The following is a 24,915-nucleotide window of genomic DNA, read 5'->3' on the forward strand; positions in this document are numbered from 1 at the left end:
GGGCCGAAAACGCTATATGATTGGTCAATTTTCTACGACTTAAGACCCTACGATCGCTACGACTTCTATTGTAGACCCCGCATAAAAGTCTCTAGACTTTCTAGTGAATCAGATGATATAATAACGGAATTCTAACCTAACTTAACCTAAAATACAAAATTGTGTATGATTGAAATTGTAATGAAAGTGATTTGTATTTTTCCAAGTTCTTAGCTATAAAAAATGGCTACTGTGAAATTCGGAAAGCACTTAAAAGAGTTGAGGATCCTCCTCTGTCAAACGTCCAAATCTAGTCAAGGCGTTAGGTAAAAAAGTTGTACAACATAGACGACGTTCTGTCAACGATCCAATTTAATTTCAGTCTTTTAATTTTTGTGTGTGAACTTTGCAGAGACTTCATCGAGCAACAATATGTACCATTAAAGAAAAATAATCCAAGATTTCCCGTTTTAATCAGGGAGTGCTCGTCGATTGAGCCGAAGCTGTATGCACGTTACGGTATGTAAAAATCTAAAGACACAATATCAGTGGTTATGTTTCTTTAGGAAACAAGGATGCTTTCCATTTGATGACACAAGTCAACACAAGCGTCGTTCTGTCCTTTTTGACATTCAGAGAGTGACATTGAACAACACTTGTGTCAAATGGAAAGCACCCATAGTCGACAAGAAAGGCTTTCTATCCTTGGCATTCTGTGAATAATAAAACTAGAATGACTATGTCTCCTGAATAGAAAGCATCTAATATCAAATTGATTTACAAATTGTTTACGTTTGTTTTTCTTCTTTCCAATATAAATATTATTTATCTAGGCTAGTTCTATTATTTGTTCCATATACTGAAAATCCATAATTTACATTATGTATACTATAAATTTTCGATACTTGCAGTAAATAACGGAATGCAGCTTTAATTCTCGTAAATTATATAATCATAATCCTTGTAAATTTTGCAGAATATGGCATAGAACGTTGCGTGCCTCTATCAAATCTGAAGTCCGAAGAGATACTTGGAAGGGTTCAAGAATTGGCATCTCAAAAATAGATATATTTTATTGTGTTAATCTTGTATGTATATTATAATATGTATAGTGTTTTAATAAAATAGTTGTATCAAATGAAAGAGAGAAGGCATTGACAGGAATCTATCACATCTTGTTGGATAGCAATTTTTTTATCAATATATATACTGCACATTAATATATGTATATGAAAGAACTTGGATTGAACATAAAGATATAAACTAACTTATTAAAGATTTATTGATAAAAGATTTAATTAATTAAAAATTTATTTATTGAAGAAAAATTGCACAATGAATTATCTTCTCACAACAAAATATTTACTTTTTTTTTGTGTATATAATTTTTATACATTAAATGATTAAACAACTAATATTTTGTAGAATATGTGCAATATTCTCTACACTTTAAGACTTAAGGATAAGGAAGAGTTCAAAAATCGAAAGCATTTTTATGAAATTGTTTTTTTTTTTAATGTTGCGGTGTTAAGTTTTTGACCGATTGGACGAACTTTGCTAAGCATAACTTTTATTATCATTTTACGATATTAAACTTTGTATTTTATTTTAAATTTTGTCTGAAAAATAAGTCTCTGGACCCAAACTGCCCGATTAGTTAATACTTTTTGGTCGGTTAAGAGTTCAGTAAATATAATCAATACATAAATATATCTATGATTAGAACTTCATACTATTAATAAATATATGGCACGACAAACTTATATATAATTGGAATTCTATTAATAAACATATGGGAGGGAATGAAGAATTATCTTTTGTATGTGATATGTGCAGTCATATACGTTTCCGATTTCAGGCAGTGATAACTTTCATATATTATATGAAAATATATATCTGCAGAACATAATGTCATCTTTTCTTTTTTCAAATCAGATCTATGTACATCAGTCAGATTTTATTAATGCTAATTAATAATTAAAACCTGCCTGCAGGCTTTTTCTGATTTTCGCTAACAATTATTTGCTTCATTTATAAGGATCTAATATGTTCTAATATTCTCTTTTGCAATCTATACTTCCTTTGTATATAGGAAGGTAAATGGTTTAATTATATTTTTATGCTATAAATGGCGGTAGGCCGAAGTCTTCTGGCTTGAAGTCTTCCAAATTTTGTAAGACCAACGTTGCGTTGTTGGTGAGGTGTTTAGGAAGCTGAGGATCTGGCACCATTACCACTTGCATCTTCGCAGCGATACCAGCCTGTACTCCATTCGGTGAATCTTCAAAGACTAGGCACTATATACAGATAAATAAATATGATTTGAATTTTGATTTAAAAATGTATATATAAAATATGTATTGAAGTATACAACAAACCTTTAAAGGATCAGGATTATCAGGGAAACGTTTTGCGGCAATCAAGAATATATCTGGATGTGGTTTTCCTCGGGTGACTTCTGGGTCAGAACCACCATACACTTTATGGTTGAACAGATCGAATAAGTGTTTCCATTTTTGAGTTTTTAAATCGCTACTCTCCTCGCTTGAACTTGTAGCTAGTGCGATAGGTATATTATTCTTTTTAAGATGCTGCAACAACCTTTCTGCACCTACATACAATTAAAATCAATCAGAATACAATGCTAAATCACTTTCATCTTGTATAATTTACCTGGCATAAGATTACATTGAAGAAATTCTTCTTTGCATATAGGAACGAGCTTATCTTCAAATGATTGCACTGTAATCGGAAGCTGTAACATTTCTATTAAAGTCTGCAGAGCTTCAGCAGTTTTATTACCCATAATCTTCGCTTTGTGCTCCCAGCCATACGTTTTCCCATATTCCTGAGTGACACGGTTGTACGCCATTGTATATATGGATTCTGTATCTACACGTTATAAAGAAAATTAAATAAATTAATATAAATTATTTAAAAAAATGCATTTCTGCAAATATCTCAATGTTATGAGCGCCAAAAGGAATTGATGTTACAAAAAATATGTCATCATATTGCACAGTAGCACAATGATACGGTGAAATTTCAATGAATATAGAAATCGTTATAGAATATAAAATTGCGCAAATATTATTTAAAACAATCCAAAATGTCCTTACCTAATAATAAACCATCCATGTCGAAAATGCAGTGAGTGACATCATGAAAATCCATTCTAACCACTGATTCTCTTAGGTTATCTACGGTATAATCCGCCGGAATTCTTACAAGGATCTCTTCTGTATTTCGAGAAATACGATTTGAATTATTATTCGACAAAAATAGCAGCTCGCCCGAAAACGCACGTTACCAATGACGTGATGTTTCAAACTAACGGTTCCGCTCCGTGATAAAAAAGCATACGTTAATACTTATGCTTGTGCAATCAGATTTCGACATGTAGTCATGTAGATACGGTATTGAACGATACGAGTCTCCCTTCCTCTCGATATCTAGCATTAATTCTACACGTGATCTTTGAATCCTGACAGGAAACCTTCCACTGTCTAGTTATCGAGCAAAGAGGAGCAAGATTCAATAATTGTTTTAATAAGTAATGGAAAATGTTTATACCAGTATTGCATAATGCATAAATTAGGTAAAACTTGGAAACAAAATTTTAGATATAGTAAAAAATCATAATGATATCACAAACGTTTGTAGTATACATGAGTTGGGGAGATACAATATACATTTTTTATTACAAAAATTTTTACGAAATGTTCACCAAGTGTATTTGATAATTAATGTGATTAAACAAGTGTATATATATATATATATATATATATACAATGATCTAGTATTATCAGTACTAATAATGGTACAATATAAAACGTATATAATTATTTTGTCTGATTCTATACAAAAGGCTGATACTATTTATGTACTTATGCATTTAACTAGTTCCCATGTTTTTGTGCCAATCTTTGAGCTTTTAGATTCTGTGAGGATTACATGCAAACTAATTATTTAAATTATGAAATAATTATTTAAATAATTATGGACTTTTCTGTTTGCATGTCTAAACAATAAGAATCTTATTCTTAGACCGTAAACAAATTTAGGAATTTATAAATTTTATATTATATATAAAATTTAATACGTTAGTGTCGCATGTTTTTTTCAATTTTAATCAATCGGCACAAAAACATAGTCGTCTTTATTCAAGCTTCATCTTAACTTTTACCTATGTTGAATTAAATCATTTTCCGTAACACTAGGAATGCTGTAAAAGTTATACGGCAAGTTCGTTGGCAAAAAGTTTTGTAACCCTGGCACTGTATTGAAATATGTGTTTCGGTCTCTGAATACCGTCTCTTGGACAGTACTAGTGACGTCCGTTTGGAAAGTCTGAATAGCAGTTGTTGGAATAGCTTGGATGACTATCGGTTGTGATGCTGAAGCATGAGGAACTGCTTGTATTACCTGTAAAAATACAACATTAAAATGATCCTTTGCGTTAATCAAACACCTGTAAATTATCTAAACAATAAGATTTGCGCTTTCTCATACATTTTTCAATTCAATATAGTCTATCTTGAATGCAGTGTGATTTATCTTATATATTTTTCAATTATTATTACTTTAATTATTATTGATGTATACATATAAAATAGAATGTTATTAATAATTTAACACCTAAATGATAAAATTATGTACTACTTAACTTTAAAGGCACTTAAATATCCATTATTTAAAAGCTTCTAAAAAAAATTGTAAGAAAATTTGAATCCGGTAATTCTGCAAAGTGGAGAATATATAAGATGCTGCTTATAATCTTTTTCTCATAAAAATTACTATCTTAATGAAGTCAATTTGAAAACTTTGACCTATTCAGGATTGTGACGCAATAAAACAAACAATACTTAACAAATAAGAACTTATAAAAAAATGTATATCTACTTGTACTGTTGTTGATTCTGTTTGAGGTATCGAAAGTGGATCCTCTTCAGCAGATTGCTGTTGTATCGAAGTCTGCGTTTGTTCTGTCGACTGCTGCTGTTGCAATTGTTGATTATTCGTTAGATGCTTAGTGTGAGAAGTATTAATTCCATGTCTACGTTTCATGTGTTTGTTATAATTTGGCCAATTCGTAAAATGATGCTGACACTCCAAACAACTGTATGGACGCTCTCCGGTGTGTTGTCGCCTATGTGTCTGCGAATGTAAAATAATCGCATTAAGTAGAACAAGTGTAATTAGATTTCATAATGATAACTTACAGTTAATATCCCTTTGAAACGGAAGCACTTTCCACAGAATTCACAGGTAAACGGCATTGCACCGGTATGAATTCTGTGATGTTCTCTCAAGGTTCCTTTCTCTCTAAAAGTTCGTCCACATACAGCACATTGATGCGGCTTGGCACCAGTATGTACTGTTTCATGTTTTTTCAATTGTAAGGGTGTTTTAAATCTGGAAGTTTATATTCTTATTTCAAGATCCCGGATTCAATTCGAACTTTTCCACCGATTTATCATCTCATCATCATAATGATGATGATGATGATGATAATATTTTTATGCTATTCTGAAGTATATTAATTATAAAAGAGACAGCTAAAATTTCATTCAAATGTATATAAAAAAATATTAAAATTTTTAAGAATACCAAACTTGCAAAAAACTTTAAATATATTAAACTTAACTATAGACTTAAGGAAAAAAAGAATACGTATATTTTTACTTACGCTTTTGTACATTGAGAGCAATTGTATGGCTTATCTGGTGAATGAGTTAGGAAATGAGCTTCTAAATTTCCTTTCTGTATGAAGCTCTTACCACATTGATCGCACGTGAAGTTTCTGACACCAGAATGAATACGTTTGTGTGTTACAAGATTTGGTTTGGTCGAGAACCTAAAAAAGTAAACTTTTTTATTAATGTATAAAAATTCTCTAAAATGTGTAATTTAAAAAAAATAGGTTATACCTTTTATCACATTGGTCGCATGGAAATCTATTCTTCATAGGTTCAGGCAAATGGCATCGATTATGAATACATAAAGCACTTTGCTGCCTAAAAGCTTTACCGCAAGTTTGGCACACATATGGCCGTTCCTCGCTGTGAATTGTCTTATGAGAGTCTAATACTTTTTTATGTACAAATGATTTTCCACAATCGTCACAGCTAAAAATAAATTAAATTATATTATTATACGATTATATAAGTAAAAAGTTCTTATACAATCCTGATATAACAGCAAATAATTTTTACCTGAACTTTGCTTTATTCTTATGCCTTTTAACATGAGTAAGAAATCCATAATATTTATCATAAACCTTACAACATTGCACACACATATACTTGGCTTGCTGATTATGCACCATTTCGTGATGCTCCTCTAATGCTTCTAGAGATGGTAATTTGTCATTACAATCTGTACATAACCAAGGATATCTCTCCAAACCTTCTGTCTTTTTTCTTCCATGCTTTGTTGCCTCTAACGTTCGTGTTTCTCTTATTTCTAAATTTGATTCTGTCTCTACTTTAAAAGTACATATTATATTAGATTTATGATAGATCGATATAGTCATTAATTACATATACTTATGTATACATGGCAACTTTTAAGAAATAAAACAAATAATATAAAAAAACACATTTTTTATAAATTAATCTTACCAGGCATATAATTATCTACGACTTCATTTGCGACGTCATCCTGTTCCTTGTCTACTTGAGAAGATACATCAAGCTCAGACTCTTCTTCAATCTTTTGTATCTGACCTTTTTTCTTTAATTTTTTCTTAGTTTGTTTAGGAGAGCTCTTCTTTATCTGTATCTTACACTTCTTCTGTTTTGCGTGATCTTGCATCTCTTGAGTTTCGGAATTCGCGTTTTTATTACATTCCTCAATGAAGTAAGAATTATTCAAGATATTGACTGTCTCATCGATATAATTGCCAGATAATTGACACTGGACAATCTCTTCCCTATTGTTGGACTCGTTCTTTGGAAACTCTACGGTCTCCTCAACACAATCTATATTTGGTTCAGTCGGTTGTGGTTCGGACTTTGGATCTAATAGCAATTGTCTTAGAGATATTTGTGCTTGATTAGTCTTCTCAAAGAATTCATTGCACTGGTTCAATGAATCACAGCAGTCTATGCAAACCATAAGTGGCAAGCCATCTGTTATTACAACCTGTGCAATCATAATAATTATTACAAATAAAAATATATTAGAAATAGTATAGTTTATAAAATAAGGAAATTGAGTTTACAATTATTTCTTAAATAAAAACTATAGTTTTATTATTTTAATTAAATAAATTTAAACATTATCTTTGCAAAATTTATTAAGTTTCTAATATAAAAGAATTATGCATAAAATTGAAGTTTGTTTGACCTAACATCTGTATTCTTTAAATTTTGGAAAGAAACAGTTTCTGTTCAAGAATTAAATAAATACATGAATTTTAAAGAACACCTAGATTTCTTGGATACAGAAATATAACAAAATAAGAGGATATATTGGATACGTTCAGTTTCATGCATGATGCGCACGATGTATCATTTTATCTTTCTTTAATATTCGATGAACAACAAGGATAAAATGATATATCATGCGCACTATGCGTGAAACGGAACGCACCTATTATAATATATTATTTAAGATTTTTATTCTTAATATTTAAAATTCTTTCATTCAAAGAGAAACTGTGTAACAGTAGTTACATTCAATAAAATACATTTTGGTCTTCTTAGATCAGGCAGACGGTTTTCACCAAGGAAACAGAGCTGCCGGTTGAGCGTGGTAACTGCATGTACCTGTATCTGCAGGCATTTCGCGATCTTGGCCTCGATCGCGAGCTTCTGACCTTCGGCGTCGTAGATCCCGATGAGACTGTCCTTGGTCTCGGCGCATAGCCGGCAAATTTCCGGCTCCGTCATCGTCGTACAGTGCGTATGCAAAGTCGTCGCCGTCGTCGTCGTCGTTGTGCGCGAGATCGTCGTACGCCGTCGTCGACGTAGCGCGTGGACGCATCGCGTTTACTCCCTAAGATCGTATGCGTCGCGCGCGCATCATCGTATCGCGCCGCACGCGTAGTACGAGATCCCGGGGACGACACCGACCCGGGTCGTAGCGGACATGTTGTATCCACGCTCGTGCAACGAAGGTACCGCGACCACGGGCGCGCTGGCGATGAGACAGGCGACTTGTTGCTCCTCTACGCGACACACCGCTGATCGATCAAACGACCGGCCGAATTACTCAGCAATTATTCACCTCGTCTCCGGAAGCAATGAGTAAAACGCCGTGTGTGTCCATGTACTACAGTACACTCCGCAATGGTCCCACGAAAACATATACAATCGTCGGAGCGTTTGTTTGGAGTAAAAAAACATTAGACTTACGAGCGCGCACGCGCATACGTCATCCGGCTGGTCGATATGGTTGGTGACCGTATTTACTGACAGTCAGTAATGTCGAGTGTGATAACAAAATTGCTTTGAAAAATTAAACATGGTCTTTTGAAAAGTTGTAGAGATCATTTGCGAATTGAAATGGATCGAATGGATCATGGATGATGTTTTAGTTGTCCCATGGAAAGCAAGTTAAACAATAGATATTGATTACACGAAGATTAATGATTTATGGTACAACGGAGATATATACATAATATATATGTACAGAAATTAAATCAATTGGCAAACGGTTTTTTTCCTTCATTTTGTTCTTATAATTTTGTTTTTATTTCAATGAAAAATAAATACAATTTTTTTATTGTCTTTATATTAAATCTGTTGAAATGATTTATTAAGCAATTAAGTGTCACTGCAGACTCATATATATATGTATATCGACTTTGTCCATTGTCATTTCTAACAGGGACTCGGACCGAACCGAAACTGGATGTCGAGCGATGGAACAGAGTTTTGTTCCCTTCTGAACGTCACTTTCATTTCTAACGAAAAACGGAGCGGTACTTGTACTAAATTTAGTACAAGTACCGCTCCAATGGATAGAAACTGGATGGAAATGGAGCAGAGTTTCGTTCCCTTCTGAGCGTCACTTTCGTTTCTAACGGAAAACGGAGCGGTACTTGTACTAAATAAAATAACGGTTACAGTCCGGTTATTGGTTTCGGTTTCGGTCCGGTCCGAGAGTCCCCGACAGTGGACAAAGTCTATTAAATATTTCAAAACTTTAAACGCGTTTTTCTCAAAACTGTGTTTTCGAATATGATCATGATTCAAAAAAAACTATTAGTCCGACTTCTACTTTTACGATTATACTCAGAGAACATATCATTTTATCACCTGAACTAGAATTAATTCTAAGCTTTTATTCTAACTCTAATTGAATTTTTGTAGAGTGAGAATTTGCAGAAATTAAACGTTCACATAATGAAAAATTCTCAGGATCTAAGAATGAAGCTCACAGAAACCGATCACGCGCATTAACATTTATTTGACGGTCCCGTATTATAAAAATGTCCGGACAAACCGCTTAAAATTCAACGGGCGTGTTAGCGAAAGTCTACGTTTTCTCGCAAAGTCATCATGTCAAACGCAGTCAAACGGCCCTGCTGAACAAACATGCAAATATGATCGTGCCGTTAATCAATTCTGCATATTTGCGAGTATTGCGGAATGTATGCTTTTTTCCGAGAACTTTTGACGCAGCGTTATTTCAATTTTTATGCTTTCGTATACTTTACTCCCCTTTCACTCAGCATTGGCAAACAGAGATTTTACTTTCCACTTTTCATATAATCTATGAAAATTGAACTTTAAAGATAATTTTGTTTTGAAATCTGAAAATTATGTTTCAGTAAAAAATTCTCTTGAATTATTTTAGAGAAATTATTATCTTCAGACTCTCGACTTTTGAAAATGTTCTTTAAAATTTGTTTTTTATTGGACTGGGATGTATGACTGCGTTCAGCTGCAGAAAAAAATTATATCATCAATTAAAACTTAGTGATTCTTTAATATAATTGGTTCCTATACACTTGGATTCTGCGAAGAACTAAAGGCAAGAATCATATTAAAGAACCACTAAGTACTAACTGTAGATTAGTTTTCTCTGCTGAACGCAGCCAATGTGTAATGAGAAATGACCATTAATTACACAGGCCTACAAAAAAAACATTCTTTTTTACCCAGAAATAGCAATATATGTTATCCTGAAGGTTGTCGACATGCTAAAACCAAATCCATAGCCAAAATTGCTCCATCACATCAAGTTTCCGAGATATTCTAATTCAAAAGTGCCAAAAAAGCCTATTTCGGGCATTTTTAGATTAAAATATCTCATAAACCTGATGGAGCAATTTTGGCTACGGATTAGAATTCGGTATGAAAAAATCTACGAATCACCTATAGTTATAAATGGGTCAACACAGTAAAATATGAAAAAAAATTAGATATATTGCAAGCCCACCGGCCTTAAGGCCAGATGATATGGTCAATGTATACGTCAACTTTGCACACATTCACTAAATATTGACTACATTCAATATGAATAATTATTTACATATTTAATTAATACGCAAACAAGTGAAAATCGAAAGCGGACATCGAATGATTGTGTTTTAGAAACTATCGTAAGGCGCGAAGAACTCGGAATTAGAACCATTTCAAATTCAAATGATCCACTGCAATGGTTCTGGGTTTTAAATCTCTTCGTGGTTGCAATAACTGTTCTATCATTTTATTTTTAGTACATTCTACAAACCAAATGTCATCACGCGTATATTGTCCGCTTTCATGTCCGCGCGATTGCTGCACACTGTATGGCAATAACGGAAGGAAAGTTTTTTTTTTTTTTTTTTTTTTTTTTTAAGGCAAAGCTCTTCCAATATTCCGTATTTTTTGGACAAAAAGTCTTTTCCGCATCGAGGACGGAAGAATTTTTGAGCATCACTTGAAATATCATTGGAAACACGTCTCCACGCCCATGAAGCATGGTCCTCCTTACAGAAGAGGGGAAGAAAGGGAGGGAACACGAGCGGTTCACGAAACGTACATACAGCGTTAAAGTCTTCGTGATGGGCGAGACCCGTCTCTCGAAAACGTTGTTCACCGGGTGGTAAAAGTACTGACACGACGTGTCCTCCTTGTGTATATATAGGGGTGCCTGTCAAGAAGGTATTGCAGTTCTTTGCAGAACGTCTGCAAGACAACATCATAGTGGATATTCGTCCTTTTGACGTTTCTTTGGTGGAGACATTCAACTCAGTTATTACAATCGATTACAAGAAAAAAAGGTAAGTTTAACAAAGAAAGCACTCGATCGCAGGCGATCGTGTTAGATAAATTAATTTAACGTATGTGAATAATGTTATGTAGTTAAAATTATATTTTGATGATTTACAGTTAGCATCAAGATTACATCATTCTATGTAAAATGTAAAATGTGAAATTTCAAATTATCACGAATTGATCAAATTATTACAAAGTAATTTTAATCAATGTAATTAATATTTAAAAAATTGCAATATTTATATCTAACATTCAGTAAAATTATTGAGAATGGATTCTGTATAATCGATATTATATTTTAATATTATTATTTACAAGAAAAATAATATTTATTGGCACTAGTTGAAGTATTTATGTCACATAAGAAGGGCTGATTGAGCGTAAAGTACCACCCTGTATAATATTGGCATCACGAAACCGGTTTAAGAGTTGCTTCTTCATGAAAGTTCGGACATTTATGTAAATCCACACAGATAACGAAGAAAGCACTAATGATCACAATAGGCTAAAGATAAATTTCTTCAAATTAGAACAGATCATGTAAATTATGTTCATGCACATTAATTTCATATTTCTTTAGTGACCGTAACGTAAAAAGAAGAAAAATGATAACATTCATACTTCTTGCTGCGTTGGTGACGTTGTCCTCTGCCCAATTTCAACCACAACCCAGCGGTCGAATTCTAGAATCACCGAATCCAGCACTTTGCGCGCAGAGTAAGTTCCATATTTATGTCAATATATTAAAAAGGGGAGCATAAAAGTAAATGCAAGTTTTTTTTTATAGCGGAAACATTTATATAACATAAAATTCATAAAAATGTAAATATTTTGACCATATTTGCAGTTTTTTTATTCAAAAGAAATTATAAAATTATCGGATAGTGTATCAAAATAATAAGCCATACCTAATTAAATTATATTGCTTATTTTTCGCACATTTATGTATCATTATTTTAATCAAGATCTAGCTAAAGAACATGAAAATAACTTCTAAAAACATTAAAAATTTTTTAATTATTCTTTGTATAGCCTTTAAATTTCTATATTGCTTAGAAATGAGAAAGAGAGAGAAATAAAGAAAAAAATGTCGTGTAAAATTAGTTAAAAAAAAAATATATATATATATAGTTTAAAAAATATATATATATATAGTTTAAAAATTAAAAGTAATTAATTCGATGCTGTTATTATCTCGGCTGATCGAGGAAATTGCTATTGCCATTATTAATTTTATGCTACTAGATTGGTCGTAGAAATCATCATTTAGAGAACCTTTGTTGATCTTCTAAGATAAGTAATATATTCCCGCGATGCTTAAAGTTCCACGATGGAGAGAGTCTTCCTTATTCCTGTTTCCCTCGACAATTGACTGTTTATCCAAGAAAACCTCGAACTAGAGAAAGTATTTTCAATATTTGTTATTAAAGAAAGGCCGTGACCCATAATCCTATGACGGAATTCTCCTCCTACTTTGATTTTTTACTTCCTACTCTGCCTCAGTCCGCTTCGAGGTCATTGTTTAACTCTCGACTCTTCAGCCATCCCCGTCTAACGTGTCCTCCTACATCGACGACTATCGTTAGTTAACACCATCGCTAATTATACGTGCCCATCCAGCCTTACACCTCGCGTCTTTCTGGGTTCACACTCGTTATAGAAAGTGTGACGATGACACCGACAGCAGTGTAACCCGAACGCATTTGAATTGGAAATGTTCTCGTCGTAAGTAGTACGGAATGTCAGTTGGCATTTTCATGTTCATCGTTTTTGATTGGGTCGAAGTGGTGATAATATATCATTGTTTAAACGTTCATGCTTATCTGCTTTGGAATGGAAAATCTTTTGGGAACACCAGTTCCCAGGTTCTTGTAAGCTATATTGTAAACAAAAATAATTCGTAGATAAACAATTTATCAATCAAATTTTTCTCTTTTCCAAGAATATCTTGAAATCTTTTGGAACCGATTCCCAGATTTTGATCAAGAATAAGAAATCTTTATGACAATCTTACAATTAATCAAGATAATTTGTAATAAAGGATTTATCAATCGAGTTTCCTACTTTGAAGAATATATTAAATATATCCCAGAAAAAAAGATTAAGTTTTATTTAAATTATTCCTGTTTTTTAAATATATATATTCTATTTTTATTAAAGATAATGAAATAATTTCAACTTACAAGTTGAAAGACTCCTTTAATTAAAATTTTAATTAAAATTGTATCTCGTATTATAAATATAAACAATCCGTAGTTGACTCCTATGGAGTCGCCTTGATTATATTATTTTCTTAGTTATCTATTTTTAATTTTTCATCTTTATTAAAATAAGATGAATTTGTTTTCTCTATTCTCCATATAAAAAATCTTATTAAAAAATCTAATGGTAGAAAAATTAAATCATAATACAAAACTGTCTGATGGAACATCATCGACGAGCTTTTAGACTTCTAAGACAAAAGAATGTGGTATGCACGGAATTCAGATAACCGATTATTCATTCATTAGGCGTAGCCTATCCACGCGTTCCAAGACACGCCTCATAAAAAACTTTCTTTTTCTTTGTTTAGAAAGTGACGATGTAATCAGCATACTACACAGGTGCCAATGTCTAGGTCGTGACTGTGGTCCCCGAGGTCACCGTCACGACTGACACTAATTTCGTAACTTTCACTCCGGGAATGAGCGGAAGATCTCTGGCTCTTCCCGGTAAACTCTCGCGTTCAAAGATATTCATAAAGATTATGGCCTATTGTCTATTGCCTATCTGATTTGCTTCATCTTCTAATTACGGTTTTTCGCAGGAAGCATCCATCGACGATTCAATGGAAAAGGCTATTACTTCTCATGGGCCGATCCGAGGACAACTGGACAGGAGGTAGATTGGCTGTCAGGTAGAAACTTCTGCCGACAACGTTGTATGGACCTGGTTTCGTTGGAAACCTCCGCCGAGAACGAGTTCATCAAGAGCCACATCGTTCAAAGTATGCATGATTCTGCAAGTTGAGCCTGTATTTGTGGAAGCAAAAACAAAGGATGACGAAATGAAACATTTCTCTTGTAGACAACATAAAGTACATCTGGACCTCCGGTCGTCTATGTGATTTCAAAGGTTGTGACCGGCCGGATCTACAGCCCCTTCACATCAACGGCTGGTTCTGGACCGCCGAGTTACAGAAGCTCGCGCCGACCAACGATCGTAGCCAAAACGACTGGTCTGAAAGTGGCGGGTAAGACTTATTCGCAGTAACGCATTCTTATAGCATATATCAACTTGTAATTTTGTATGTGAAAATAACGCCTATTAGAATGCTTATATCAAGATGAGCCAAGAGAGTACAAATGCTACTTTCATTATTGAGATCAAGGATGTCGAACGGTTGTGATTAGATCTTTTTCTATTCAGTGTAAATCCCTGTTATTATCTGTTCTGTAATCAATGATCTCTGTATGTACACGCATATCAATATTCAGGGTCTAATACTCAACTTCCTCAAATATATACGACACAAAATAACAAAAACAATAATGTGTGCATCTTGCAAGAATTATTTTGGACAATATGTACATTTTTAGCATCGGCAAACCGCAACCTGATAATCGTGAGGCTCTTCAGGGCGGCGCTCCTGAAAATTGCCTTGCAATCCTCAATCAATTCTACAACGATGGAGTGAATTGGCACGACGTGGCATGTCATCATAAGAAACCATGGGTCTGCGAGGATAACGAGTCTCTTCTGAAATATGTTCGCTTCACCAATCCTAATATTCGTATATAATGGAAAAAAACTGAGTAATGATAGCTTTATCTTGGTTTGAGTAGGTTTAAGCATACCTATAAAATTACAACGTTCAAAAGCGCATCTATACGACACGCCAGTGAAGCGACTGAATAGTATATAGAACATCTTATTTATTGTATTTAATATTTCCATACTCTCATTTGCCCAAAAAACATGAATTATTTAATGGAAATTTTATGAATGTTAACTTCAGGAAATATCACTATTTATATTCCTAGATATAATCATAGATACACATGGAAAATTATATTTAATAGAGAGACTGTAGTTCAAGATTTATAGATTAGTTCACTCTATATAAAAAATTATATATTCCTAAAATATTATACTAATTATATATTCAGATAGCAATAAATTTATGAATGAATAATTTAACGAATTTATTTATTATTAAAAAACACCATTTTACTTTATACGTATTAATTTATGGCAAGTATGATTGGATTAAATTACCCTGATTTTCTTCATGTAAAAATTCAAGATATACACAAAACATGTTTATTAATACAATAAATATCACAGATGTTTAAAAAATCAGTACCTAAATGATATAATATATATTTACTCCTTCAGATATGTAACAAGACAAGGTATTCACAAAAGAGTTTAAAAAAGTTTTGGCAATTATTTTTGATTACTTTTTACCTTCCACCATTATGATGTGATACCCGAACTTTGTTTTTACCGGTGGATCCGTATAAACCGGAGACCCCAGGCTAGAAACTGGTAATGCAAAGGCAGCATCTTGGAAAGGTCCTACCATGGAACCTCGCGTCATCCAACCAAGATCACCCTTTAAAATAATAAACAAAATGCAAGATTTGTAATAATACATTTCCTCTCCAATTATTCATATATCAAAAGAATATAAATATATTCTTTGTGTTACCCCAGATCTGGCTTTGTCCTCGCTGTATGTTGCCGCAACCTCATTGAATTTCTGACCAGCCTTCAACTTCTCCAACGCCTCCAATATCTTGGACTGTTTCTCGCACAAAATATGTCTAACCTGTCCAGGGAAATAATTTTATGAAGTAAATGACACAACAGTCAATAGTAAAAGTCCATTTGTATACAACATTTGTAACTGGAGTAACCAATCATTGAAAGACAGATTACATGTGGCACACACGTCGCTATCAAATAAATTCCAAATATGTTAAAATGCATCCTCACCTTCACCGAAGTTCCTCCTTTTTTCTCTGTCTTCCCGCTGCTGCTCTCCTCCGAGGATTTTCCCTTGCCGGACTTCGCGGCACCGGCGTTCTTCTTCGGCGGCATGATCGCGTGCTATCAACGTAACCTCGGGTTACATCAATCAGTACAACGGAAAACAGCTGGAAACAGCACGTTTGAAGATTCAATGACAGCTGTAGGTAAATTTTACGAATGGATAATCGGTAGTGCCGACATAACCGACTATCAATGACTAAGTCGCTTGAAATTCAAGCTGTCGAACGTGATCATGTGATTTAGAATTCAAGGTCGGGAGATAAAGGAGAATATAAACACGTGTACGAGTCGATTTTCAGTGCACTCCAATCCAACTCCGGTTTAGGCTGTGATCCATTGTGATTAACAACACGACTGTGATACACTGTACAGCCTAGATACATTTTGAATCTTATATTTGCTTCCCTTTTTATTTCACATTTGTATTTTGCTTCAAGCTTGGCATTCTGTGACAAAGCGTGCTTCTGTACGCGGCAAGAACCGGCATACTAATTTTATAGATTAATCTCGATACCAATTAACGCTGATAATAGTGGTAAGTGAATTAAAATCATTGTGTATATTATTTAAATAGTCACGAGATGGTAGAGTTTGCTCCGATTGTAGGGTTTTTTCCGTAGTCGATTTGCTATCATGTTTGTGGCAAATTTCGTTATTTCTGCTGACAAAGTATATCTACCGACAAAGTTTGTAACAGACTTTGCAAAATCTGTTTTCGTCAGATTCAGTTATCTGAGTTATCACATTTTCTTCTATAGTTTTATCTCTAGAACATTCTTCAACTTGAATTTAATTGTGCAAGAAAAACAAGAAAAAAAATTGCAAAAGACGTAACTTATTTACTGCCACATTAATGTTTATGTCTCGCTGTTAAGTTGTTAACCAATTTTTAAAACTTAATAGCGAAAACACATATAAGGTTTAAATATTTTTTAAAGTATTTAAGATATATTTAAATGCACATTTAAATATGCAAAATATTATATTTAAATATTTAAGATATTTAAATATCCAAGATGTATTTATAAATTTAAGATACTTTTTAAATATCTGAGAGATATAATTTATAAAGAGTATTAAAAAAGTCATTCAACATTTATATGATAGATAGCACATACAATACTGCATAAAACAATCTTAATGAACATAGGTCGAAAGCTTGACCGTTGCTGATATAAACATTTTTTTTTATGTTAGCATTACGGATGACTTATTGGCTTCTACAATGTTCTCATTTTATTTCTATATTCATATTTCATCATTTTATTCCTATATTTCATAACAGAAGATTTCACCGACAATAAATTATTTGTTATCAACTGGCAGGTCTACATATTATTTGATGATTACACAGTTATAATTGATTGCCTGTGAAATCTTCTGTTATGAAGTATTTATGGAAATTGAATGGGGACATTTAGGATATCGTTTATAAACACTGAGATAAACATCTTATGAGACACATAGAAGCCATTAAAAAGTCATTCATGATGCTAACACGTAAAAAAATGTTTATATCTCAGAAACAGTTGAATTTTCGATCTATGTTTACTAAAGGCTTATATTCAGTGGTGTGTTGTATATATCTACCATATAAATAAATGATTTTTTAAATATCTTTTATATTATTATAATTTATTACAGCTAATTTTTACTTGATTGATAAACAAAGAAAAAGACTTGCCATATAATGGAACTGATACGGCCAGACCGACCATCTAAATGTGCATATAAAGTGAATGGGGAAAATTCGCCACATACGAAACAAACGGAGTAAGTTTGTCATAACTGAAAGCTTTACAAAGAATTTTGTCCATATAATTTACACATCTTTTCGCAATTGCACGATATACATTACAGCCTTGTGCTAATTTTAACAGAAGCAAAATTTTACCGCATGCTTTGAAATATCAAAGTTTATCAGTAGACCACACAAATATGTATTACTACATTGTCATAAAACAAGGAGAGAACATTATAAAACTTGTCATAAATATTGCCATAAACTGTAATGTGGACTATGCAAATAAACATGACTTAGATAGTTATTGTAAGATATTAATATAACAGATATGATAATAGCATCTTTACGTTATTTTCTAGGTTTCCAAATCGTAAAAAGATATTGCCAAATATTTTAAGTACAATTGGCCAGACACCTCTCATTCGGCTTAATAAAATTCCCAAGGCTCATGGGATCAAATGTGAAATGTGTTAGTACAAATTTGATATTATATTAATTATATTTTATAGAATAGAAATTTTTTTTAATAAGAAAAATCTGATAAGAAAATTTTTCTATGTTATACAGACGCTAAATGTGAATTCTTTAATCCCGGAGGATCTGTCAAAGATAGAATAGCGGAGAGAATGATCTCGGATGCAGAAAAATCGAATCTAATAAAACCGGGATATACCATCATCGAACCAACAAGCGGTAACACTGGAATCGGTCTAGCCATGGCCGCTGTGGTCAAGGGCTATAAATGCATCATCGTGATGCCAGAGAAAATGTCTAATGAAAAAGTCTATGTGCTTCGTGCTTTGGGTGCAGATATAGTTAGAACACCGACTGAGGCTGCTTGGGACAGTCCAGAAGCACATATCAGTGTTGCCCAAAAATTGCAAAAGGAAATACCCAATAGTATTGTTTTAGATCAGGTGCCTTATCTCAATGTCTTTCCTAAACATCCTTAAATTAATGAATTATATATTTGATATAAATACTATTAAATGTTACATATAGTATACAAATCCTGGTAATCCATTGGCGCACTATGACCAAACTGCAACAGAAATTTGGGAGCAATGCGACGGCAATATAGATTATGTGATACTTGGTGCTGGGACTGGAGGCACTATATCCGGAATTGGACGAAAATTGAAGGAATTGTCGCCTAGTGTAAAAATTATCGGAGTAGATCCTAAAGGCAGCATTTTAGCGGAACCGCCCGAATTGAATGAAAACAGCGTTGGTTTCTACGAAGTAGAAGGAATCGGTTATGACTTCATTCCTACCGTTTTAGATCGTAAAGTGATTGATGAGTGGCATAAGACTGAAGACCGCGAATCTTTAAAAGCGGCGCGAGAATTAATTAGGGAAGAAGGATTGTTGTGTGGCGGTAGCAGTGGTGCGGCACTCGCGGTGGCGTTAAAAGTCGCCAAAGACTTGCCTGCGGATAAACGTTTGGTCGTTCTCTTACCGGACAGTATAAGAAATTACATGACTAAATTTGTGTCAGATCAATGGATGGAAGCTAGAGACTTTTTGGTAAAGTTATAAATTATACATCTAGAATATCGTAAATTTATTGCAAATATTAAATGTTTATTAAGTTACAATTTACTTTCAGGTGTCCGAACCTTCAACAGAAGCAAATAAAAAGTGGTGGAACTTACCGGTATCAAAGTTATCACTAAAGAAGCATATATTATTAAGGGGGATGTCATGTCAAAACGTTGTGGATTTTTTGAAATCCTCTAATCACATTCAGCAATTGTTAGTAACTGATGCGAAGGAAACAAAAGTGCTAGGCGTTGTCACATTGGATGCCCTTCTATCTCATTTAATATCCGGTACGGTGAATGGAACTGATTTCGCTGAGAAAATCATGACTAAACAGTTTACGAAGGTCACAGCCTCTACGACAATCGGTAAAGTATCGCGTATTCTTGAAAAAGAATCTTACGCCGTGGTTGTAGATGACCATGATGCTTTAATCGGACTTGTAAGTCAAAGCGAAATTTTTGATTTTATCACTAAGGATGATGATGGCAACGCGAAATAATAGCATAAAATCTGTTCCATATTATATGTGATCAAGATTGTCACCTGTGTTGTGTATGTTCAGATAATTAAGACTAATTACGTCAGGAAGTTTCTTTCTTTTTAATATTGTGTTTGATACTATATTCTTATATTCGTATAAATTGGAAATTATTTATACACGATACATAATGAATTGTTAATATGGAATTTATACATCTATCTAGATGTTTTTAAATTAATGTGATGTTTCTTAATGTCTTTTATGGTATTTATACATTTTAAGTATTTAAGTCATACTTTCTACTTTTGTAGTAATTTTATGAATATTTACCAGTGTAAATGCAAATACAGACGAACAAAATAAAAAAAAATGCGAAACGAAAATCGTTGTATAAATGTAGACATATATTCTTTATTTTTCATTATATTTTGGGATCGGAGCATAGTTTACAAATGGATATAAACATTATACAAGATGAATATCAGAAAGTGTTTCATCCCTGGCAACACATTAATATATTTTTTCCACTAAATACAATAAAAATATGTATGACATGGTACGATGAATATCTAATCATATTTCCTTATATTTCACATAAGAGATTTTACTATATATGTACCTTTTTACACTTCTCTATCTTCTTATTTCTCGAGTCGCTCAGAATGGCTATTAAATCTTTTGAACTTGAACGTGGAATTTGCAGCTTGGTAACGTAGTAGTTTCTGCTGTGACAGTGCTAATAATGCCAAGATTCGCTAAACTACCTCGGAGAAGGCCACAAGTAAAAGCCAGTAGACGAGGGCTCTCCTTGAGGTACTGCTTACTATTGCTCGTACCAACTTTATCTAGCAACCTAAAGGCATTATCTTGCAACACGTATACTCCGTGATGATTAGTTCTGAGATTATCGATTTGTTTGTGATACAGGCTAGACCAGAAGTCTGTGCAGATAAACTTGATCATGTCCAGCTCGTCCTTGAACCTGCTCCACTCTCTCGTCAGTCGTTCAATAATTCTATATCCGACGCTGAAGCCCATCCATTCTAAACGCGAGAGCTCCTCCTCACCTTCCTATTGAAAATAAAAAAAGTGTAAGAGTTCTTTTGTGGTAAATAACAGGACTGGCTATTCTCAGCTAAAAGTAAGTTATATGTACCTGTTAGTTATAGTTTCCTACTCAACAATATAACTGCAATATAACACAATATGTCAGATTACAGTCATATTGTTGAGTAGGAAATTGTAATTAATAGGTACGTTACATGTAACTTGGTGTTTACTGGATTATTCTTGTCATGATCGATTACTCACTGCATTAGACGAGCAAGCAGCATTAGATGTGCCTGCAGCATTAGACGATCTGCTCAAAACATAATTGACCAGCTCGGCGTGTAAATATTCGAAGAGACAGTCGTCTGCTTCCCCGGTTGAGCTAGGATTCGCTTTGGAATCAATTATCTGTTGCTTCATCGTTGTTCGACGATATCGTTTTGGCTCGATTAAGGACAGTTAATATTTTCTTAAGTAACTTGATATATAAATGTATCGTTTACAGAAAAAAAACTGTTGAACAATTTGAACACACAATCGTCAACTTGCCCTAGATTGTTAATTAAAGAAAAATGACTTTCACTGCGCATCTGACTGCAAAGTTTGCTTGACGCATATCACGAAATATGATAAAACATATGATATCTTTGACAGACTCGCGCATGCGTTGTGAAGCGATTGTATGATAATAGATTACAGTGTACCACAATGGTAACTATGGAAACTGTAAAGCACGCTTACACCACACTGCAGGATAATCATATCGTACACCGATAATTATTTTTTTTTTACATAAAAGATGTTTCAGTTCACACACATAATCACGTTAATCTTCCTTTCATGTATTTATATTTAATAAAAATTTTGAAAAGTAAGTATATTAAATTTCTATTGATTATATTTTATATAAAATTATGTATTTAATTATTACATTTACAATAATAATCATTAATAATAATAAATTAATTCATAGTAAATAAAATTGATAATATATTTTAATTATTTAACAAATATACTTTTAATTATTTTATCTAGTTAATTGTGTACAGTATTTATACTGATTGATATATGTAACTATTTTTATGCAAGAGTAATAAAAAATATTTGTTATTCGTAAATTTAATAATATAGATTGTTGAATAAAACAGAATATGGACAAATATATTATCAATGGTCAGATCGGTGAAGGAGCGCAAGGTTTGGTCCTGAAAGCGCACGACTCATCTCGAGATCAAGAAGTAGCATTAAAGAAAATCCTGATTAAAAAGATCGAGGGTGGTCTACCGACATCCATCATACGCGAAGTGAAAAGTCTGCAACAACTCAAGCATCCCTATGTATGCTCGCTTTCATCTAGTATTTTTTTAACTTTCCTTAAATCAAGGAAAAATGATATTTAAAGTGTTTACTGTAATTTTCTGAATTAATTCAACGGAATTTGCATGCATTACTATTTGTTTGCAGGTCGTGGAACTACTAGATGCTTTCCCAAATGGTTTAGACTTCATAATGGTGTTTGAATACATGCCAACAGGTCTGTGGGAAGTATTAAGAGATTTTGAGATATCTTTGACGCTAGCACAAATTAAAACGTACATGAAAATGTTGTTGGAGGGCATAGCGTACGTGCATGGTAAAAATATAATGCACAGGGTATACAACTTTTTATTTAAAAATAATTCAGATTCAGATGTATGTAATCCGAATCTTTTACACTTACAACGTTGAAAAGTTTGGAATCGCATTTTAGGATTTGAAACCTGCGAACTTGTTGATCAGTGAGAAGGGTATTCTGAAAATCGCGGATTTTGGCTTGAGCAGATTGATGTGGAAGGATGGTACAAAGCCGTATTCACATCAAGTTGCTACACGGTGGTACCGAGCACCCGAACTGCTCTATGGAGCACGTTATTACACGTCTGCGATCGATATTTGGTCGATTGGTTGCATATTTGGTGAAATGTTGAACACTTCCCCATTATTTCCAGTAAATAATTCCTTTTTTATTGAAATAAATTATTAATTTATATAGCAGTATCCTGTTACTTGTAATTGCAGGGTGAAACTGACATCGAACAATTGGCCATTGTTCTGAAGTATTTGGGTTCTCCTACATCCGAATCCTGGCCCGAATTAACTTCGTTACCAGATTACAACAAAATCACCTTTCCTTATCACAAAAGCACGTCATGGGAAAATATTATTCAAGATGCTCAGCCGGAAGCTATCGATCTAATCAGGCAAATTTTGATTTATAATTCGTCAAAACGTCTCACAGCTGAACAGGTAATATACAAAATTATATAATGACATACAGATAATGAGGTATATAACACAGAGTTATAGGATCCCTATTATCCTCGATTTTTTTATTAGTGACTATTATTTTTGTACTGTTCTTCTATAACTTACATTTTATTAAAGAAAAAGCAAAAGAAGATATAGACATAACAAAAATACGAAATTATTATTGCAGGCGTTGTGTCACACATACTTTTACTCCAAACCATATCCTTCTATGAAGAATTTGATAAAACCATCACTGGATCATCGCCTCCGCGTAAAATCGAAAGAAATCAATCCGAATGTGCAACCTAGCACGCTTTTCGAAAATCTTCTAAGCATTGTATAACGATGACTGGCATGATGTATATTAATAGTATGTTATTGGTATAAATAAAAATATTCTTCATAGAAAAGATTAGAAAATCCTTTAACAATTTTATTTAATTTAACTTTACAGATTTTATTTAATTTCCATTCCTGTAAAGTGCAAGTATTCTTCTGAATACCTCCGGATTGTATCCTTCGACTACTGGTCTACCATTATCGTATTCAGCTTTTTCATAAAGCGTTAACGGCGATAAAGGATACCAGAAATTCTTTACACTGACGTCATTGGTGTCTAACGAATTGAGTTGAAATACGAAAAAGTGATAATTCTTTCCATCTGATTGAATGCATTGCACAGTCACGGGTTCTGGCAGTTTCTTCACGGATGAGCCAAACTTTTGCCGTGCACAGGACGCCGCCATAGTATACGTTTTTATTAAAGTGCGACTGAAAATCTGACTCTGTGTCACAGATAATTCCGTCTTATTTCTCACATGAAAGGGATCGTAATGTACAAAAATAGTGTGGACGTTTATCCAAGGTATAGTTGGACTGACAGCTGTTATTAATATACTTGACATTAGAAATATATTGTAATATATATATATTGGAAATAATAGGCATTAAACTTACGATACATATCCTCAGTTTTGTAGAAGTTTGTCTCGGTCAAACCAATGGTGTGATGCAGTGGCTGCATATTCGGAAGATCTATTTCCATATTGCTGTTAGAATTTTCTATTGGTTTTAAAGGATTTGCCGACATGACTGTCACATCTGAGCTTAGGGTAAATTGAATAAGGTCTGATTCCTTATCTAGGAAACATTTTTATGTTATTTGAATAAAGTTGAATGCAATATTAAAATATTGCAATATTTAATTATCTATAGCTAAACTACCTAAGTTTAATTTTGTGATTCCATTATACAATATACATCGTGTCTGTGCGATTTCTGGACCTGACAAGGACTCGCAAAGTTGTAAAAATTTCCTAGATAAATTCTGCCTGCAAAAATATTCAAAAAATAAGTGTGTAAATTTTTGTGTACATTTTTGCTGAATAAAAATAATATTTAAATCTTTTTTAACTCACTAACATTTTTCTACGATTAGTTATGCCATAATCTCTAGGAAACACCCATGCAGGTCTTTCAGAATCCTTCCTCTTTGGTAGTTTTTTTTGATGAGCATCAAATATATTCGAAGTATAAATTATCCTAAAATGACAAGAATTATATATGTGTGTATATAT

The 24,915-nt window shown here is 33.2% G+C and overlaps 8 protein-coding genes across 11 annotated transcripts in view; 4 read left to right on the plus strand and 4 right to left on the minus strand.

Annotated features, from left to right (window-relative positions):
• Positions 1–99: 99 nt before the first annotated feature.
• On the plus strand, positions 100–1,059 carry ND-B8 (NADH dehydrogenase (ubiquinone) B8 subunit). Its single transcript, XM_018506088.1, has 3 exons — positions 100–305; positions 392–498; positions 956–1,059. Exons 1-3 carry the CDS (start codon positions 223–225, stop codon positions 1,042–1,044), a joined length of 279 nt encoding a protein of 92 aa, XP_018361590.1. The 5' UTR covers positions 100–222; the 3' UTR covers positions 1,045–1,059.
• An 841-nt stretch (positions 1,060–1,900) lies between these two features.
• LOC108760369 (zinc finger and BTB domain-containing protein 17) lies at positions 1,901–7,953 on the minus strand. The gene is made up of 12 exons (XM_018506271.1): positions 7,752–7,953; positions 6,603–7,125; positions 6,195–6,462; positions 5,910–6,107; positions 5,669–5,836; positions 5,202–5,394; positions 4,882–5,136; positions 4,166–4,404; positions 3,099–3,202; positions 2,653–2,871; positions 2,358–2,590; positions 1,901–2,276 (listed from the first exon to the last, which is right to left on the minus strand). The coding sequence occupies exons 1-12, from the start codon at positions 7,872–7,874 to the stop codon at positions 2,097–2,099; spliced, it is 2,703 nt and encodes a 900-aa protein (XP_018361773.1). The 5' UTR covers positions 7,875–7,953; the 3' UTR covers positions 1,901–2,096.
• Positions 7,954–10,762: 2,809 nt separating this feature from the next.
• Positions 10,763–15,275, plus strand: LOC108760368 (uncharacterized). The gene is made up of 5 exons (XM_018506270.1): positions 10,763–11,197; positions 11,773–11,909; positions 13,999–14,178; positions 14,259–14,424; positions 14,771–15,275. Exons 2-5 carry the CDS (start codon positions 11,798–11,800, stop codon positions 14,970–14,972), a joined length of 660 nt encoding a protein of 219 aa, XP_018361772.1. The 5' UTR covers positions 10,763–11,197; positions 11,773–11,797; the 3' UTR covers positions 14,973–15,275.
• Positions 15,276–15,566: 291 nt separating this feature from the next.
• LOC108760200 (peptidyl-prolyl cis-trans isomerase NIMA-interacting 4) lies at positions 15,567–16,499 on the minus strand. Its single transcript, XM_018506004.1, has 4 exons — positions 16,413–16,499; positions 16,173–16,333; positions 15,886–16,005; positions 15,567–15,789 (listed from the first exon to the last, which is right to left on the minus strand). The coding sequence occupies exons 2-4, from the start codon at positions 16,275–16,277 to the stop codon at positions 15,631–15,633; spliced, it is 384 nt and encodes a 127-aa protein (XP_018361506.1). The 5' UTR covers positions 16,278–16,333; positions 16,413–16,499; the 3' UTR covers positions 15,567–15,630.
• Positions 16,500–16,685: 186 nt separating this feature from the next.
• Positions 16,686–20,112, plus strand: Cbs (cystathionine beta-synthase). The gene is made up of 6 exons (XM_018506003.1): positions 16,686–16,764; positions 17,874–18,002; positions 18,333–18,442; positions 18,541–18,890; positions 18,976–19,500; positions 19,583–20,112. The coding sequence occupies exons 2-6, from the start codon at positions 17,920–17,922 to the stop codon at positions 20,015–20,017; spliced, it is 1,503 nt and encodes a 500-aa protein (XP_018361505.1). The 5' UTR covers positions 16,686–16,764; positions 17,874–17,919; the 3' UTR covers positions 20,018–20,112.
• Positions 20,113–20,417: 305 nt separating this feature from the next.
• On the minus strand, positions 20,418–21,693 carry Trs33 (trafficking protein particle complex subunit Trs33). Its single transcript, XM_018506074.1, has 2 exons — positions 21,311–21,693; positions 20,418–21,070 (listed from the first exon to the last, which is right to left on the minus strand). The coding sequence occupies exons 1-2, from the start codon at positions 21,467–21,469 to the stop codon at positions 20,669–20,671; spliced, it is 561 nt and encodes a 186-aa protein (XP_018361576.1). The 5' UTR covers positions 21,470–21,693; the 3' UTR covers positions 20,418–20,668.
• Positions 21,694–21,849: 156 nt separating this feature from the next.
• On the plus strand, positions 21,850–23,835 carry LOC108760206 (cyclin-dependent kinase 20). 4 transcript variants are annotated; one of them, XM_018506014.1, is made up of 6 exons: positions 21,850–21,920; positions 22,198–22,386; positions 22,514–22,702; positions 22,800–23,036; positions 23,108–23,335; positions 23,526–23,681. In XM_018506014.1, the coding sequence occupies exons 2-6, from the start codon at positions 22,201–22,203 to the stop codon at positions 23,679–23,681; spliced, it is 996 nt and encodes a 331-aa protein (XP_018361516.1). In that variant the 5' UTR covers positions 21,850–21,920; positions 22,198–22,200. The 4 variants fall into 4 exon arrangements, with proteins under 4 accessions (XP_018361516.1, XP_018361518.1, XP_018361519.1 ...); XM_018506016.1 differs by having other exon boundaries at positions 21,856–21,920; positions 22,181–22,386; XM_018506017.1 differs by lacking the exon at positions 21,850–21,920 and adding an exon at positions 23,793–23,835 and having other exon boundaries at positions 22,201–22,386; positions 23,526–23,708.
• The window catches only part of mRpL37 (mitochondrial ribosomal protein L37), a 2,080-nt gene continuing 929 nt past the window's right edge, over positions 23,765–24,915 (minus strand). Inside the window, exons 4-7 of the mRNA XM_018506018.1 lie at positions 24,761–24,910; positions 24,563–24,669; positions 24,296–24,478; positions 23,765–24,221 (exon numbers count right to left, since the gene is read on the minus strand). Of these exons, the coding sequence (XP_018361520.1) occupies positions 23,800–24,221; positions 24,296–24,478; positions 24,563–24,669; positions 24,761–24,910 (862 nt within the window). The 3' untranslated portion in view covers positions 23,765–23,799. The remainder of the gene's footprint in view (positions 24,222–24,295; positions 24,479–24,562; positions 24,670–24,760; positions 24,911–24,915) is intronic.

Source organism: Trachymyrmex cornetzi, unplaced genomic scaffold (assembly GCF_001594075.2).
Source record: "Trachymyrmex cornetzi isolate Tcor2-1 unplaced genomic scaffold, Tcor1.1 scaffold223, whole genome shotgun sequence".
Classification (NCBI taxonomy): domain Eukaryota; kingdom Metazoa; phylum Arthropoda; class Insecta; order Hymenoptera; family Formicidae; genus Trachymyrmex; species Trachymyrmex cornetzi.